Source organism: Chiloscyllium plagiosum, chromosome 4 (genome assembly GCF_004010195.1).
Source record: "Chiloscyllium plagiosum isolate BGI_BamShark_2017 chromosome 4, ASM401019v2, whole genome shotgun sequence".
Classification (NCBI taxonomy): domain Eukaryota; kingdom Metazoa; phylum Chordata; class Chondrichthyes; order Orectolobiformes; family Hemiscylliidae; genus Chiloscyllium; species Chiloscyllium plagiosum.
The window spans coordinates 4,461,527-4,480,024 of NC_057713.1; the positions used below are offsets into that span (position 1 = coordinate 4,461,527).

The following is an 18,498-nucleotide window of genomic DNA, read 5'->3' on the forward strand; positions in this document are numbered from 1 at the left end:
ACGACATTAGCGGGCGGGGAGTGTTCACTATCCACACCATTCGGAGATGCCGGTGTTGGACTGGGGTGGACAAAGTTAAAAATCACACAACACCAGGTTATAGTCCAACAGGTTTAATTGGAAGCGCACTAGCTTTCGGAGCGCTGCAACCACCTGATGAAGGAGCAGTGCTCAGAAAGCTAGTGCTTCCAATTAAACCTGTTGGACTCTAACCTGGTGTTGTGTGATTTTTAACTCTCCACACGACGAGTAAGCGGAGTGACGGCAATGCATGCGCATTCACTCTCCACATGCATGAGTAGGCGGAGAGTGACGGCAATGCATGCGCATTCACTCTCCACATGCATGAGCAGGTGGAGAGTGACGGCAATGCATGCGCGTTCACTCTCCACACGACGAGTAAGCGGAGTGACGGCAATGCATGCGCATTCACTCTCCACACGGCATGAGTAGGCGGAGAGTGACGGCAATGCGTGCGCATTCACTCTCCACACGGCATGAGTAGGCGGAGTGACGGCAATGCATGCGCATTCACTCTCCACATGCATGAGCAGGCAGAGAGTGACGGCAATGCATGCGCGTTCACTCTCCACACGGCATGAGTAGGCGGAGTGACGGCAATGCATGCGCATTCATTCTCCACACGGCATGAGTAGGCGGAGTGACGGCAATACATGCGCATTCATTCTCCACACGGCATGGGATGGTTATCTGCGCGTGCGACATAGTGCTCATCACGGCAGGCCCATGGTCTGCGACTGCGCACTTTACGGCGGTAGCGTCATTTTAAAGATGGCGGCGCCGGTGCGGCGGTTGCTTTGAGGGAAGAAAGCGGGGGGTTATGGCGGCGACCGCAGGCTCGGCCCTGTCCGTGTCCCTGACCGTCCGGCAGGGAGAGCGAGCGGGTACCGAGTGACCCCGGCTGGTGGGTGGGGAGCCAGACAGGAGGCCCCCCCACCCTCTCTCTCTCTCTCTCTTCCCTCATGCCCACTCCGAGTGTCCCGCGGCGAGAGGCGGAGAGCGGCGGCGGCGGCCTTCCCGTCCCGGCCTCCTCCACCCCCTCCAACAGCAGCAACAACGACAGCGACAGTTCCCGGGCCGGCTCATGCCCACCGCCGCCGCCTCAGAACGGGCCTGGGCCTGGACCCGAGCCCGGGCCAGCGGGGACACCGGCCAGCTCTTCACCCGCCGCCTCCCTTCCCCAGCCTCAGCCGCCGGTCCCGGCTCCCTCTCCTGCACCGACCCCTCTCCGAGTCATGCCGCTACCCGAACGTCAAAATCAGGCCGGGCCCTTTTCAGGAGGAGGAGGAGGCGGCGGCGGCGAGATGCCTCCCTCCCCGGCGTTGATGAAGACCGCGGCGGTAACCACCAGCACGTCGGCGGCGGCGGCAGCAACCGGGAGCCCACTCCCAGCCTCCAGGGCTCCTACTGTCACCGTCCAAAGGATCAGTGTCTCTTCCCCGCACATCAAAACCTCTTCCCCGCTCAACCAGGTCACAGTCCCCCTCCTGCAGAACCTCCAGGTGCCAGCAGGTAAGGAAAGAGTAAACGAGTCTGGGCACTGTATTTGTGCAAGTGAAAATGATCTCTTAACACGCTTCAGCATAGTACTATCCTCAGCACGTGGCTGCAAGGGGGTGTGTGCTTCTTGCACATGGCTCGAAATCTCTATCCCCTCCCCCTAACTCAACGTGAAGTCTTTGGTGCAAGTGTGCAGCTTTTAAAACGAAAATAAAACACACCATTTCTACCTTCTAAAACCAAATCGAGTTGCCAAACCTGAACTTATAATCTGTGGTTTATGCGGTCATTTTTGTTTTTACTTCTATGTGATATTAGGGCTAACAGATTTTCTAGCTACGATTTGGATTTCCTGTAATGTTCTTAATGTTTGAAGTTGCCTGGAAAGAAGAGTTAGTGAACTTTTCACACTGACTTGTATTTTGGAGATGTTAAGACTGCATAAAGGTAGGATTTAAGGAATGAACTGATTTCCTAATGAGGAACGGTTTGACATGTTAGGCATGTATTCTCTGAAGTCCAAGGTAACATAATTGCAAAATATAGGGAATCCCTGCCTGACTGATGAACACGCACTTAGGATTGTGATCCCATGTTGTGGTGTAATTTTCAAGATCTGACATAGAAACATTTCCTTTATATTGTGTTGTATTGTATCTCAATTTGTGTACAAGTCAAGTTGCAAAAGGACTTCAGAACAGAACCAATTCACAATCTAGGGAACAGCTTTCATAAGATCCTGGGAGTTCTTGACTGGCTGGATGGGGAAAAGATATTTTCATTATGAGAGAATCTAAACTCAGGATCATAATTAGAAAAATAACCACTCACCCACTTAAAACAAGGATGAGGAAGCTTTCTTAGCGTTTTGAATTCTAAGAATTCTCTTCCTGGAAAGGGAGTGGATACCTAAACTATAAATATTTTTGAGCAAGAAGTAACTAGATTACCAATGAGAAGAAGGATTATCAGGGGTATGTAGGAATGTAGAATTGAGGTTAAAGTCAGATCAGCCATGATCTGTTGAATGAACTGAGTGCCCCTCTCTTGCAACTTGCTCATGTGAATGTCTTGAGGGAGATTTAAGGATTCCCTTGAGCCTGGAGCTGAGATGGTTGAAGATGCAGCTAGCAGCCAGCATTTTGGAAGGGGTTCAGGGCTATCAGTGATTTGAAGAAGGGAAGAGTGAGACCCACAGCTTGGTTCATGTGTGGGGGGAGTGGTCGATGTTGCGCTTGGTGCAGTTGAGGTGAGTGGTCCTGAGGTTTGTGTTACATGTAGCAGCTTGTCAAGGGTAGGCATTTCAAACTGAATCGCTTTGGAATGGATGGGCATTCGTGTACAGGAGTGATGGAACAGAGGACTTACATGTACACCTTAGTTGTTTACAGAAGCAGGTTTACTGGGCATGAGTACTACTGCCTAAATCACAGCATTTTCTGTAGTTGACACATGCCCATACTGCATCCTTAGGGGGATTTGTTAGAAGGCCCAGGTTTAAGTCTAACCTTCACCAGAGTGGCTGATCAAAACACATTCCATTTTCCTTTAGAGTAATGAGCAGTCCCTGGGCCATGGCCTTTTGTACAGTAAAAACATGAAACCTTTTCTTTATTGGTATGGATGCTTGTGATTGAAAGCTGAAAATTGGCTGTTGACACTAAACTTTTTTCATCTGTGTTTTGGGTGCAGATGTTTTACACCAAGGGCAGCACGGTGGCTCAGTGGTTAGCACTGCTGCCTCACAGCACCAGGGTCCCAGGTTCGATTCCAATCTCGGGCGACTGTCTGTGTGGAGTTTGCACGTTCTCCCCGTGGGTTTCCTCCGGGTGCTCCGGTTCCTCCCACAGTCCAAAGATATGCAGGTCAGGTGAATTGGCTGTGCTAAATTGCCCATAGTGCGAGGTTCATTAGTCAGGGGGAAATGGGTCTGGGTGGTTTACTCTTTGGAGGGTCGTTGTGGACTGGTTGGGCCGAAGGACCTGTTTCCACACTGTAGGTAATCTAATTTAATCTAATAATTGTAATAAGCAGACATAGCCTTATAGTAAGCTATGCAACACAAACCCTGATGTGGAGGGTAAAGTAAGATTGCAGCTGTTTGACTTGAAGATGTATGAGTTTTCATTGCAGCATATATGAGATTAAACTTGCAATGCAACAGCGTCAGACTCTTTCAAGATCATGGTGCTGTGTCCGGGTACCACTGCTCTTTGTAGTTTTTCTCCATGCTGCTATCATATATTTGGTAATCGCGCTAAAGAGCATGATTATTATCCACCTAGGGAGCTCAGTGTCACTGGACGTTGATTCTGCGGGTCCTTGTGAGACTGATACGCTCGATCTGAGAGCTGCACCTCTGACTGCACATTTGGCAGGTAATTCCTGGGGGTGCTGCTGCTATATACTGAGTGACTCAATTGAGTGTATCTACCTGCACTCCAGAACTGGTAGCTTCTGTTCTCTGGAAGCTGAATTCAGCAATAGGTTTGCCAAGGCCAGAGCTGTCGTCTTAAAGTTGAGTGTGAACTAACACAAGTTAACTGAAATGCAAAGTTTAGTGTATGCCAGGCATGTGTTCTCAGTACCCACCTTTCCAGCAGTGAGACATGGATGACTTATTAACTGCAAGAAAAGCAAAAGTATCTCAAACCTCTTCTGCCTCAGACTAAGGTAAGTTATCTCCTGTCGGGGTGGGGGTGCTGAATGTGGAACTTGATTAATGTGTAGGGTGTTTTGTAAAATTTACTCATGGGATGATGGTATTGCTGGCCAGTCCAGCATTTATTGGTCATCCCAAGTTCCCCTTGAGAAGGTGGTGGTGAGCTGTCTCCTTGAAGTTTGTGCTGTAGTGCTGTTAAGGAATGAATCGCAGGACTTTGACTCGGCGACAGTGAAAGAATGGCAATATATTTCCAAGTCACTATGGTGAATAGCTTGGAGGGGAACTTGCAGGGGCTGGTGTTCCCATGTACCTGCTGCCCTTGTCCTTCCAGATGGTAGTGGTCGTGAGTTAGAAGATGCTGTCTAAGGATCTTTGTGTGGTTGTGACTGGGTCAGGGCAACACTGTGAGCTGAATGGTTCCCCTGCTATTAGCGTATTTTAATGATCTAAGTGTGTATATAGGAGGTATTGGCAGCACGGTGGCACAGTGGTTAGCACTGCTGCCTCACAGCGCCAGAGACCCGGGTTCAATTCCCGCCTCAGGCGACTGACTGTGTGGAGTTTGCACATTCTCCCCGTGTCTGCGTGGGTTTCCTCCGGGTGATCCGGTTTCCTCCCACAGTCCAAAGATGTGCAGGTAAGGTGAATTGGCCATGCTAAATTGCCCGTAGTGTTAGGTGGGGGGTAAATGTAGGGGTATGGGTGGGTTGTGCTTCGGCGGGTCGGTGTGGACTTGTTGGGCCGAAGGGCCTGTTTCCACACTGTAATCTAATCTAAAATGTATGTTCAATAAGTTTGCAAATGACATGAAAGTTGGTGTTAAATATTGCGGAGGAGAGCTTTGGATTATGGGATGATACAAATGGGCCGACAGATGGATTGAACAGTTGCAAATGTAATTTGATCCTGAAAAATAGGAGGTGATGTGTTTTTGGAGGACTGACAAGGCAAGGATGAGCACGTTGAATGGCACGATTCTAGAATGTACAAAGGATGAGCGGGACTGTGTATGTTCTTAGATATTTGAAGGGAGTAGGATAGTTAGATAAGGTGGTTAAGAAGGTATGTGGGATACTTGCCTTTAATAGTTAAGACATTTGCAAGGGGGTTATGATGGAGCTGTGTCGGATTTTAGTTAGGCAACAGTTGGAGTACTATGTGTAATTCTTGTCACCACGTTATAAGAAGGATATGATTGCATTAGAGAAGGTATAAAACAGATCCACCAGGGTGCTGCCTGGGCTGGAGTGTTTCAGTTAGGAGTTGAGGATGGATTTTATTGAAGTGTACAAAGCTCTGAGGGGCATATATAGGGACAAACTTGATCCCTTTTAGAGAAGTCAATAACTGAGAGTACAGTTGTAAGGGAAGGAGCAGATTTAGAGGTGATTTGTGAAAATGGGTTTTCACTTAGAATGTCTGAGTACCTGGAACTTGCCAAAAATGATGGGGTGGGGGGGGGCGGGGGGGCAGGAACCCTCGACATTTAAGGTTAGCACTTGAAATGCCATAGTACTTGACCCAAAGCCTATATGCTAGGGAGTGGGATTAGAATAGAGTAGTATGTGAACGCAGGCTTCAATATGAACTCCATTAAATCAAAACAAGGTGCTCAGCAGGTCTGTCAGCATCTGTGGAGAAAGAACCAGTTCATTTCAAATCAAACAGGATTGTGTTTCACCTTTTTAAAGAATGCAAAATCTTGATAGGAGATGGAGAGATTTTTTAAAAAGTTATGATGGAAGCCTGCCTGCTGTGAAACTTTATTCTGTAAGGAAACTGCAGAACTCAGTCGCTTGATGCGTGTTTCCTGTCTTGTTATTTTGAGCTGCAGCTCATAATTGGGTAATCTGAGCACATTGAGCTTTAAGAATGTCCTGTTATTGACAGCCACCAAAGGGACTTGTTATGTCCACATGATAAAGCAGTTGATATTGGTTTGTTTATGGCATCATTATTGGCGCAAACCACATCATCGTGTCACTTGCTCTTCACTTTCTTGTTGGAGTCATGACTTCCCACCTGGATTTTCTCCAGAGCAGAACATAACGTGCTAAATGTCTGATCATTAAAATTGTTTGACAAACAGCTACCATCAAAATATGATAGGAAAATAAAGTAGTCTCCTGTTTCTAACTCCCCTCTGAGGCAATTATGTTTGCAATTTTTCATTTTAGACAATTATTATTAAGTGAAAATTGATTCAGTTTGCTGATGCTTTGGGTGCAGTGTTCACTGACACACTGAGCAGTACAACTTGGGATTTTGGATTTCAATACCTGGTTCAAACTACTTGATGAATTGACCTCAAACGTGTCATTTAGAGGGATTCCTCTGCAAATGTGCTTAAGGTTTACTCAGAATCCATTAAGGGACAGAAACTAGTGACCTCTCAAGTGGTGGTGTTGATGGTGAGGAGTGGACACTGAGTCGTCTTCTTACTTCACCCAGTTACCGCTGGGATTTGCCACTGAAATTTAGACTTGTGAAAGATGCCCACATGGAAGAGGTTCTGAAGAATGGATGCATTGCCCATGTTTCTGCTTACTTTGTACTGTCAGCAGTGGCTCATCCTGCTCTTTGGATGCTGCCTGACCTACTGTGCTTTTCCAGCACCACTCTAATCTTGACTCTGATCTCCAGTCCTCATTTTCACCTTGGTAACACGCTTGCCTTGGAATCAAGAAGTTTTGGGTTTGAGACCCTCGAGTCATGACACTTTGTTTGAAGCAGAGCAGAGAGTTCTTCACATGTGCTGACCGATACATGTCCTTCAACAGATTGTTTAATCGTTATTACATTGTTGTTTGTGGGAGCTTGCTGTGCACAGATTCGTTAGTGTCTCCTTCATTGGAATAGTGACGTAGGATTTTGTCAATAATAAAGTGTTTGGGGCATCCTAAGATTACCACAGTAAATGAGAGTTTCTCATTACAATGAGAACCAAAATTGGGAATCTCTTGCTGGCAGTTTCTGCGGAGTCTGATAATCTGCTACCCTCAGTGGCCATTCTTAAACTTCATGAATATTGTGGATTTTGGGATCAGATTTGCCATTACAGCAGACGTCTGGGTTCCTTTCCTGCTTGGGGTGAGCTAATGTTACAATGATGCTGGTGTGTACTTAAAAGAACCCAACTGCAATTAAGTCAATTTTCAGTGGTCAAATACAGTTTTGTTTTAAGTGTGTCGTTCTGAGGCTTTGTCTGTTTCTTTACAGGCATGGTGCTTGTTCGAAGTGACAGTGGACAGTTAGTGTTAGTTCCACAGAAAGTCATTGCTCAAGCCCAGGCTAAAGCCCGAGCACAAGGAGCTGGAAACCTCTCATCTGCAGTGTCTACTGGCACACCCTCAGTCCGAATTTCTACCATACAGGTAAGGGAGTGTTTACGTTTATGGCAATCATCTTAAATTGTGGGACCCATTGGCTTAGTTACAACATCACTGGACGCGTGGTGCAGAGGCCAAGACTAAAGCTGTGGGCACTGCTTCAAGTCTTGTCTTAGCTTCAAGTCTTGTCACAGCAACTAGGGGAGTTTAAGTTTCGGTGAATGAAAACATGGGCGGGGCAAAACACCTGGTTCACTAATATCCTTCGTGGAGGGAAATCTAGCATCCTTATCTGGTCCGGCCAATGTGACTCCAGACCCACAGCAATGTGATTGGCTTTCAATTGCTATCTGAAATAGTCTAGCAAGCAACTCCGTTCAAGGGCATGTAGGGATGGGCAACAAATGTAATGCTCACACCCCATGCAAGATGTAAATTTTGTTTTTTTTTCCTTCCTTTTTTGTGCCTTTTGATTATTTTGTCTTTTGGTGGATTTGTAATACTAGGCAACTGGGACCCAGAGGATTCCCAATCAAGTGAAAACCTCTACCCAGCAAATGAACCAATTCCAAGCTGGAGGCCAGACAAATGCTGCACCACAACGCATCACAGTCGTGCAGGTGAGAGATTTTTTAGGAGACAAATGTCATGTGAAGTGGTTAAAGTAATAGGAGCAGCAAGATTTAGGGCCTTGTCTGCCATTCAATAAGCCTATAACTGATCTACCTCAACTCCACTATGTCCACACTCCTTAATTTCCAAGTATCCAATCAATCTCTGTGAGCAGGTCTCTTTTTGTATTGTGGTCATGACCCTCCCTCTGAACAAGGTGGCTTGGGTTCAAGACCCAGCTGCTGCAGACGTGTGTAGTAGCATCATTCAACAGGTTAATTTAGAGTACTGCAGCAGAATCTAGGTTCTATAGCTCAATGTTTAGAGCATTGGTATTGTAAACCAGTGGCTTTGTACCCACTGGCATCTTTCAGGATTTTTACACCACCTTCAACTTGGGCTCTTGTGGTACAGCATCCTTACTGCTGAGCTAGGAGCCTGGGTTCAAGTCCCACTTGCTCCTGGCGTGTGTAATTAGATCTCTGTATATGTTGATGCGAAGATATCTCTGAATAATCTCTGGTTTTAAGATTCCACTTGGTGAGAGATTTCCAAGGTACACAACCCTTTGCATGAAGGGATATCTCTCCATCTCAGCCCCAAATGATCAGGCTCTCATCCTGAGATCACAATCCTGCTATCTGGATTCTCTAGCTAGAGGAATGGTGTCTCAAAACAAAAATATATGGTTTTATTTATATTTACGTATGTTGATCTCAGTTTGAGTTTGGATTTTAATGACATATGGTGTTTGGTCTATTTGCGTGAGGAGGTTTAATAATTAATTAGGCTCTTTTTTCTCAGAAACATTATTTTAACCACTGTGCCAGGGAGGCAGATGATTGAAGGCCTTCAGTGTTAATGAAAGTTGGTTTATACTGTGGGAATTTTATGACGAGATGAAAAAACATGAAACTATCAGTTTAACAAAAGCCAGCAAGTTTGTTTTCATAAATAATATTTTGAATTCAGTTTGAAGAAAACCTGGCTGTGATCAGCTTTACCTGAAAAAAGGAGAATGTTCCGAGCAATTAAATAAGGGAAGGAGATACCTCAGTACAAGTCTTGTCATTTGTAAAACATTCCAAAGTTTGGAACTCTACGGGTTATTCAAAGATTGAAGTAGCCAAGGCTGTCAGATTTGAAGAGTCAGGGACTCACAGGACAGGAACTGAACAGAAGCATTTAATTAAAGCATCCATATTTGATGTGGAAGAAACATTCTCTGGCTTTAATTAACTGTAAAATGATGTTGGAGAGCAGGTGGGATTTTACTTTTCTGGGAATTTGAAATTCTTAAAATTCATTCTCAGGATGAGGCTGTCACTGGCTAGGTCTTTTTTGATTGTCCATCCTTAATTACCCAGAGGGCAGTTCAGAGCCAACTGTATTGTATTTAGCTTGGTTTGTTTCCTTTTTTTCTTTCTTTTTGCACAATAAACTTCAGTTTTATTGGTAAAGCTGTATCTGCAAACTGTGTGCTTATGTTTTAGTGAGACCTCCAGGTTAAATTAAGAATAAAGATGATGCGAACAATGAAGCTAGATTCCATTTGCTAAAACAGATCATAACAGTAACTAGCGCCCTTTTAGGGAAGGAAATCTGCCATCCTTATCTTGTCCATATCCACACTCGAAGCAATGTGGTGATTATTTAATCGGCTTCTTAAATGGATTTGCATTACGACTGTATTGCAGGGTACTGAGGACAGGACAGTAAATGCTGTTTTGCCAGCGAAGCCCACATCAATTGAAAGAAAAAATAAAAAAATAAATTGCATGATTTTGTGTTTGTACTAACGTTTAATTGCTGTCGTATGTAACTGTTATTAAGCAACAGGCTGCAGGTGGAGCGATTATGCCAAAGACTGTATCAACGATCGTCCAAAAGCAAACATCGGCACCTGCAGACCGTTCCGTCACTGTGCCTGTTGTGCAGACAACTGCTTCTCCGGTAAGGCTTACTGAATGGAGCTGAAATTCAAGGCATTCTTTCTTGGTGGCTGAAAGGTTAAGAGATACGTTCATATAGTGCTTTACATCCCCACCAGACATCTCAATATATTTTATACTCCGCTAACCACTTTTGACGTGGTGTCAGTATTGCAATTTTCCAGTCTGTACACTGCAAACTCCACAGTGCGTCAGGCCACAATCTGATGTTGATTGCGATATTAACATTGGCCAGAACATCAGGGAGAATTTTACTGCCTTTGTTCAGGAAAGGGCCACGGAATCTTTTATATCCACCTGAATGGGCACTAAAGTTGCACCTACACTTCATATGAAAGATGGCACCTCTGATAGGCAGTGCTCCCTCAGTTGTGGGCATGACGGTTAAGCCTTGATTTAAATGCTCGTGAAGCAGGACTCAAAACCAGCGACTTGTGTTGTGAAGTGAGCCATGGCTGACATTAAGGTGGCTGAGTGAATTTTCTCACAGTGAGGTAAGTGCTGTAAGATGCTTGGGAATAGCAGCTGAAACTGGGTCTGCAGATCTCTTTCAACTTCACCATCCTGTTTGCCCATATTATCTCTTCAGCTGATTCAGTCCGAGTATAGTGGTATAAGCAATCTCACTTCGGAATGAGAAGGTTGTAAGTTCACAATCAGCTTGAGCACAGAAATTTAGGCTTGCAGCTTGGTGCATTACTGAAAGAGTTGGTGTCATTCCAACAAGAAAACCTTTTGAACTTGAGTAGGGGTCAGTTCTCCCCAGTATCCTGTTCAATACGTCTATGATCAACATAATTATAAGAGGAGAAGGAAAATCTGATTACTATTGCATTGGTCTTAATGGGATCTTGCTACGTGCAAATTGCCTGCCTCCTTTTCTGCATCACAACAATGAATGCGCTTTATTAGGTATAAGGTGCAATAGTATTTTCTTTGGTCATGAAATTGTGATGTAAACAACTATCCCATGTTTGTAGAACTCCATAAACAGTCTAACATTTGATGTGATTCCATAATTGGACAACATTTGTTAAATAATCCTCTTTGTGTGGAAAAATTATGCTGACAGCCAATTTAGGATTGTCAGTCAGAGTCTGGTCACGATTATTACTCTTTGGTATTCGCATGTTTCTAAACTGACTAGGACACTTGGTGGCTTTCTTGTTTGTAGTTTTCACCCTTCGTCGTTTCAGTATCACTATGTCGGTGGTTTCAATATGTATCTCTTGTTATTTGGTAACCCGAGACATGGTAGTACTGTTCTGCAGCCTTGCTTCTCAGCAGGCCCTAACTGTTTCAAGCTCATGACCTTACTGACTCCATTGCCAGAGAAAATGGTTCAGTTGTAGGGGATGCAGTGCAGATCCCAAGAATAGTACTGGGGCTAAAAGGGTTCATTTATGATAAAAGGCTATTTTATATGCCTAGATTTGAGTCCTTTGCTGGTTGAAAATGGAGATGCAATCCCAATCCAATTGTTTAAGATGGTTTGAAGTGTGACTGGGCTGATACATAAACTATTTATTTTGCTAGAGTGATTCACATCTAGGGAGAGCGTGGCAGCTTATCAAATATTACTTCAATTGGTCTTCATACTGTTTATACACCATTCTTTTTCTTTCTGTAGGAAACTTTGGAAAATGTGAAGAAATGCAAGAACTTCCTTGCAACATTAATTAAGCTGGCTTCCAGTGGTTCTCAGTCGCCACAAATGTCTAGTAACGTGAAGGCTTTGGTGCAGAAACTGTTGGTAAGGTTATTTTCATTTTGTCATTATAATGCCTTTTTTGATAACCTTGCAAGTAATAAGTGATAAGTAATCTGGATATTGCTGAAAAAGGAAGTTCTGCTGAAACTTCTAATCTTGCACACATAGGACAAATGCAAGAAAGCCAAATTTCATAACATGGCTCACTTGTGCTTGAGAGATGACATGCATTCATACACGGGAGCCCACTCTACTCATTCTCTACAAGCTAAAGGGATATGTTTGAGACTTAGGTTATTTTTAACTATCTCAGACCTAGGACAGCCCATGGTTTCCTGTTGTTTGAGCTGTGCTTTTCCGTAGAGTAATCAGAATTGATTTGCTATCCAGTCAGCTCTAAATTACTATATTTTTTTTTGATTTGGCATGTGGGCATAGCATTTCTTGCCCATCCCTAATTGACTAGAACAATTGAGTCAACCACAGGCTAGGGGCATGGAGTTGAATGTAGGACAGGCCAGGTACAGACAGCAGTTGTATTCCCTAATGGAAATGAAGAAACCAGTTGGGTTTTTCCAATAATCAACAGCAGATTCGTGGTCGTCCTAATTCCTGATTTTTGAATTCAAATTCCACCTTTGTTGTGGTGGGATTTGAACCCAAGTCCCTGGAACACTTTTTTGAGTCTCTGGATTAACAGTCCAGTGATCCTACCACTAGGCTATTGCCTCCCCTTCCACAATGCCTATGGGCATTGCTGGAAAGTGTCAATATAAGCTGTCCGTCTCCAATTGCCCTGGAACTAGTAATATGCATATACGTTGGTTTAGAAATTTGACTAGAGGCCCTTCAATCTAACTTTGTAAATTTATCATGTGGGAAGCTTATATAAACATAACTTTCACAGAAGTTATTTCATTCTATATCAAAAATACAGATAGCCTTGTAAAATTTCTGATCTGCTGCTTGGTTTCTGACTGACTTGTACTCCAGATCACCCTTTCGGCATTCTTGTTAAAATGATGAATGGTTCTGAGCTAAGGTTTAGACAGCTTATTGTTTTATCCTCTTGTGATGTATGTTATAATTTGGAATGCAATCTGTTTTCTTTCAGGACGGAAAGATGGAAGTAGAGGAATTCACAGAACAATTATATAAAGAGCTTAAGTCCTCACCACAGCCTTATCTTGTGCCTTTTCTCAAGGTAACCATTGCATTAATGACCTATCTGTGGTTTTTAAAGCTTGCAGCTATTCAGCTTTGTGGGTAGATTAAGAGGAACAGGCCTAATTTGTCCAGAAGAATATGAGAAGTTTTGATATTCATATATTCAGAAGCATGATGGGACTGGACCCATAGATAGAGAAGCTGTTCCCATCAGCAGAAGGTTCACAAACCAAGTGACACTAATCAAAGGTGTTTGGCAAAATCAGGGATGGTGACGAGAGGAAAAGCTTTTTTTTCCATGCAGTGAATGTTTAATATCTGAAATATGCTGCTGGGGAGTGTGGTAGAGTGGGAGATGGTGACAAAATGGGGGTGTCCCTGAACCTGTAATCCAGAGCCGTGGAACCCTTGGGTTCAACTCCCACAACACACACTGTTGGAATTTGAATTAAATTGCTCAATCTGAAATATATAAACTTCATCTCAATAATTGTGACCAGGACAGCAATTTTTGGGTTGTCCAGAAAACATGTCCTAATCCACTCTAGCTGATGTGTGACTTCCGACCCACCGTAATGTGGTTAGTTCTTAACTGCCCTTTACCCTAGAAATCTCCTTGGTTCAAGGGAAATTAGGCAAGGGCAACAAATGCTGACATCCAGGTTCCATGAAAAATAAGACCAAAGAGAATGTAGATTCAGTTATGGTTTAATAACAGAGAATTAATCATTAAGGTAAGCTCGCAGAGCTGCAGGGAGGGAGGTGGAATAGTACCATTCAGTTGGTCATTTCTTGTGTTGTACTCATTCTGTGATTCTGCTTACACAAACACCTTTCGTGGTTCAAAAGCAGCTGCAGTTAAATATTAAAACAAAGTTGAATGCTTAGGATTTGGATTGCTGCTACCTGATATGGTGATGGATACCAATTTAATAATTGCTTTCAGCAGATATTGAATATATACCACAAAGGGGAAAAAATAGCAGTGACTGTAACTAAATGGGCTGCTCTTCATAAAAACCAGCACAGACTTGATGAGTCAAATGGTCAACTCCTATTCCATGATTGGTCACTGTACAATGGACTGAAGTAATGTGAAATGTTTCCATGTGACTGTCTTGAGTTCCAAGGCGAGTGATATCATGGGACAAATTTGATAGACCACCTACTAATCTATCATCAAAATCATATGCTCTTTTTTGATCAGTTCTAAGTCTCGCAGTGTTGATGCAGATTGAATTGCATGAAATATGCAAGAATGTTATTTTGCTCTGACTGTTAGATAACTTTTGCACATTGAGCATCCTTCATTTTGTTCTATATTTTCAGTCTTGAGTCCAGGCAAAGCCCAGAAACACTGCAATGAAGTTGCTTTTTATTGGCCTCCCAAGAATCTATTAAGAATACCTTTTGCAAGCTGCCCTTCAGTTTGTCGATAATTTCTTGAGAGTAACTTTCTGAAACCTATCACTGAGTTAATTTACCTAGTTCCTGCTGAGAATTTTGAGCATTTGCTATTGCTGAGTCAGATTTCCAGCATACATGGTGTTTTGCTTTTGAACAACGGCTTGCATTTTATAGAGACTTTAATGTAGTAAAATGCTTCAACAACTTTTTGATAGTTTGTACTGCGAAGGTAGACTCTGGACCACTGTAGAATATATTGGGACAGTTGACCAAAGCTTGGCTTGGTGGTGGATTTTAAAGAGCATGTTGAAGGAGGAGAGAGGTGGGGCGGTTTGTTGGCAGATTCCAGATATTGGATGCTAGGCAGCTGAAGGAACAGCCTCTGGTGGTAGTAGCAATTAAAATGGTATGCAAGAGGCCAGAATTAGAGACAGTTGTTAATACAAAGCAGATCATCTTGCTTTCCCATAGCATTAGCCTTTTTTCTGTTTCTCAAACATGTGCCGTCCTTTCTGTCAAGTGCTATGATAGATTCTAAAATTGTTATCCTACCACAGTGATTGTTCACTTGACTTATTCTGCTTGTCCATTTGATCTGATTGTCACATGCCTCCAAACTGAAGTTTTTATCAAGAATCCTTTTTCATAATGTTTTGCTCCCCTTACATTAAGGGGGACTTTTTAAAATGGAATGATCTTGTAAGTTCAGAGTTCATAATGCCTTCTCCCTAAACATTGACAAATGCCATGGTAAATAACAAAATATCACGAACTTGAATATTACAAACAATTTAACTAACCTACCATAAACTGCAATTAATGTTTTCCCTCCTGTCACGTTTCACCATTAAAACTTCAGTGTTGGCAAATTGACAACTGTCATGTTTCACTGATGTAGCGTGCTAGAAGTAGAGTCCTCCTGCTCCTGAAGTTGTCACAACAGTTAATTTTTTAAAAATCAAATTATGCACAATTTCCAATCTCCCATGTCTTTTTTAGAACCAAGTTAACATAGCATGTAAGTAAATATGCTAGTTTATAGGTAAACAATGATGACCTTCAGCATATGATTCTACCAAATAAAGCTCCTAACCACATTATAGACTCTCCCTCGTCCATAAACATGAAAAAATATGGGTATTATGGGTGAAAGGGAAACCAGTGATCTATGTACATGGAATGCTCTGAGATGGTACTTTTACTGATTTGACTGCTGCTTCTCAGTTTTCCTCCAGATGCTTGCTGGGGGCACAGTTCTCACTTATGAAAGGTCTCTTACCTGTTAACTAAATGTCACATTTTATAGCAACTACTGTTGGGAAGATTCTTTATTTTCTTGGCTTAAAGTAGGGAAAACTCCTGAGCAGGTTGAGATCTGAGGTCTTCTTTTGTTCATAGGTACCTGAACAGCTTGAGGGCTGTTCAATGGCACGGTTATTGCCAAGCAGAAGGCCTTTGTAGTCATTAGTCCACGCCTGAAGTCAGCTACTTTCTGCTGGCTAAGTCTCTGTTTGAACACACACTTCGCTTCATTTTGTCTACTTCCTATTGCTGAATCAGCAGCTTTGTAACCATCGCTCACAATGAGTGCCACATTGATTGCATGTTTCAAAAACAAGTATCCTTCATTTTTTTTTTCTTTATTCATTCGTGGGATGAGGGCATTGCTGGCTAGGCCAGCAGTTATTGCCTATCCCTAATTGCCCAGAGGGCAGTTAAGAATCAACCACATTGCTGTGGGTCTGGAGTCACATGTAGACCAGGTAAAGATGGCAGTTTCCTTCCATAAAGGACATTAGTGAACCAGATGGGTTTTTCCAACAATCAACAATGGATTCATGGTCACCATTAGATTCTTAATTCTAGATTTTTGATAAATTCAAATTCCACCACCTGCCACAGTGGGATTCGCACCTGGGTCCCTGGATCAACAGTCCAGCGATAATACCACTAGGCCATCGAAATGAAAGCCATTCTTTTTCTGTTCAGTCATAATCAAGCACACAGAAAAATAAAAATACATCGCCTTTACGTAACCCCCACATACAGCTGATTGTGGTAATTGGAATTTAAAAGTCCAACTTGCTTTGAGCTTCAAGTCCCAACTTTCCTGAAAATTAGTTTATTTTGTTAGTGGTGGATTCACTTTCGTTCAGTATCTGCCGTTTCCTGTGATGTCGTGCTTGTACATGTGCAGGTCCTTGGTTAAAAGTTTGTACTTTGCTTGTATATTCTTCATATTTTTAAATAATTGCACAGTGTGGACTCCGGGATAGTAAACACACAGCTCAGAGATTCCACTATTTTGTCTGGTTAATTACGGATTGCTGGAAAGCTATCTGGCTTATTTGTACTGATTGCTATGAACTGGAATCCAAGGAAAAAGCTCCTGTAATATCACTTCTTACCTCATGGCATTCAGCAATTTTCTTTTGTTGTTCTTTAAAGCCAGACAGCAGAATGTCATTAGAGTTTTCACTGTTGTTGGAATTCAATGGAGCAATGCATTGGAAATCAAGCCTTGCTATTTACCTGAGTCGACACACAGGTTAAAGATTTTCAAAAGTGTGCAAGGTTCCTCATTTTTATTCCTAGTTGAGTGAAAACATGAAGATTTCTATGCTGAATAAGAATCACTATTTATTACAATTAATTAGATTCTAGCCATAGGTAAACAGCTAAGAAAGCTTAACATTTTTTAATTTGGTTCACAAATTTTAATTTCTTTTTACCTTTCATTCTCCCCTTGAATTTGAGCATTGTCTAATTCTTCTCCAGCAAGAGGAATTATTGCCTTCTACTTTTCTATTCCCCTTCAAATATTGTTTGTCTCTTTTTATCTTTTGAGTACTACTGCTATGCCTTTTGCCATAGGTGCTCATTTTTTTTTGTTTTTGATTTTCATTTTAATTCCCTTTAAGTGCCATTCATATTTTCTTCCTCGCTTGATGCTCCAATGCCCTGCCAGAGTTGGAAAGCTGAGTTTCCAGCTCTGTATTTCTTGGGAAGTTTGTCTTCAGCAAACCAACGTTTATTCCCTACTTGAGTTTACCTTGAACTTGAGTGACTCATTCAGCCTCTTCAGAGGAAAGGTTCAATGGTTTTGCTGTGGGCCTGCAGTCACATGAAGACAAGACTGGATAAGAGCAGCAGATCATCTTTCCCTAAAAGACATTAATGATACAGATGGGGTTTCGCAACAATCAACAATGAGTGCGTGCTCTCTGTTAGCCTGGTTTCAATTCCAGATATTATTGAACTCGACTTCGATTATCTCCTGTAGTGTTTATATTGTCTTTCATTGTTCGTCACACCAAAATGCATCTTGTTGGTTGCATGTCTTGGAGATTTGTTTCATTTTCAGTTTGGGATACTAGTGGTAGGATATAAACCAGACTGCTGATGACTAGGGGAGCAGTGCAGTAGCTAATGAAGTTAATTCATCCTCTTGATGTGAATATTTATGCCAAGGTTGGAGGTTATTGCCCTGGGAAGGGGAGATGAGCAACTGACATGAATCACTGCAAGCTTTGTTTTTGGATGCACCTGAATAGTTAGCTAAAGGAAATTGCTGGAACAGTTGTCATTTTGAAGAACAACCTGATGGCTTCATGGTTGCTTTTGAGGGGGAAGGAGGAGCAATGGAAACTAAATTCAAATTTGTTTAACACAGTGTCGAGGTTTGACCATCTTAACCATACTATTAGCTCAAGAGAGTCACTGCTAAGCTGTGAATACTTGGGTGGGTAGGGGTTCAACCATCAGAGGGGAGTGGAGGAGGTCATGATGTTGGAAAGGCTAGCAGAGAGAGAGAGACAGACAGACTGGGGAAGAGCATTCCACTGACTGACCACCCTACATTTCCATCTTAAATGGGATACTCCTTTATTTTAAAATTCAGCTTGCCAATCTAGACTACTCCCTGGAGGAAAATTCCTCTCCGCACCCACCCTGTCAGACCCCCTCCGAATGTTATATGTTTCAATACGATGATCTGTCTATCATCTAAACTCCAATCAGTTTCGACCCAACTCCTCGACCTTTGTTCTTTGCCTACTTTTTATTTCAAATGAATAGTGTCTCAGTTCCTATTCAGTGGCAGTAGAGAGCACTGTTTCCACAGCTCACTGAGAA

General features: G+C 42.8%; 1 protein-coding gene across 2 annotated transcripts in view; it reads left to right on the forward strand.

Moving 5' to 3' along the window:
• The first annotated feature begins 728 nt into the window (after nucleotides 1-728).
• LOC122548819 (transcription initiation factor TFIID subunit 4-like) overlaps nucleotides 729-18,498 on the forward strand; it is a 125,751-nt gene continuing 107,981 nt past the window's right edge. Inside the window, exons 1-6 of one of the 2 annotated variants that reach the window (XM_043687624.1) lie at nucleotides 729-1,533; nucleotides 7,406-7,560; nucleotides 8,022-8,135; nucleotides 9,961-10,080; nucleotides 11,710-11,832; nucleotides 12,905-12,994. In XM_043687624.1, coding sequence (XP_043543559.1) covers nucleotides 984-1,533; nucleotides 7,406-7,560; nucleotides 8,022-8,135; nucleotides 9,961-10,080; nucleotides 11,710-11,832; nucleotides 12,905-12,994 — 1,152 coding nt within the window. In that variant the 5' untranslated portion in view covers nucleotides 729-983. The remainder of the gene's footprint in view (nucleotides 1,534-7,405; nucleotides 7,561-8,021; nucleotides 8,136-9,960; nucleotides 10,081-11,709; nucleotides 11,833-12,904; nucleotides 12,995-18,498) is intronic. The other variant, XM_043687625.1, reaches the window with a different exon arrangement.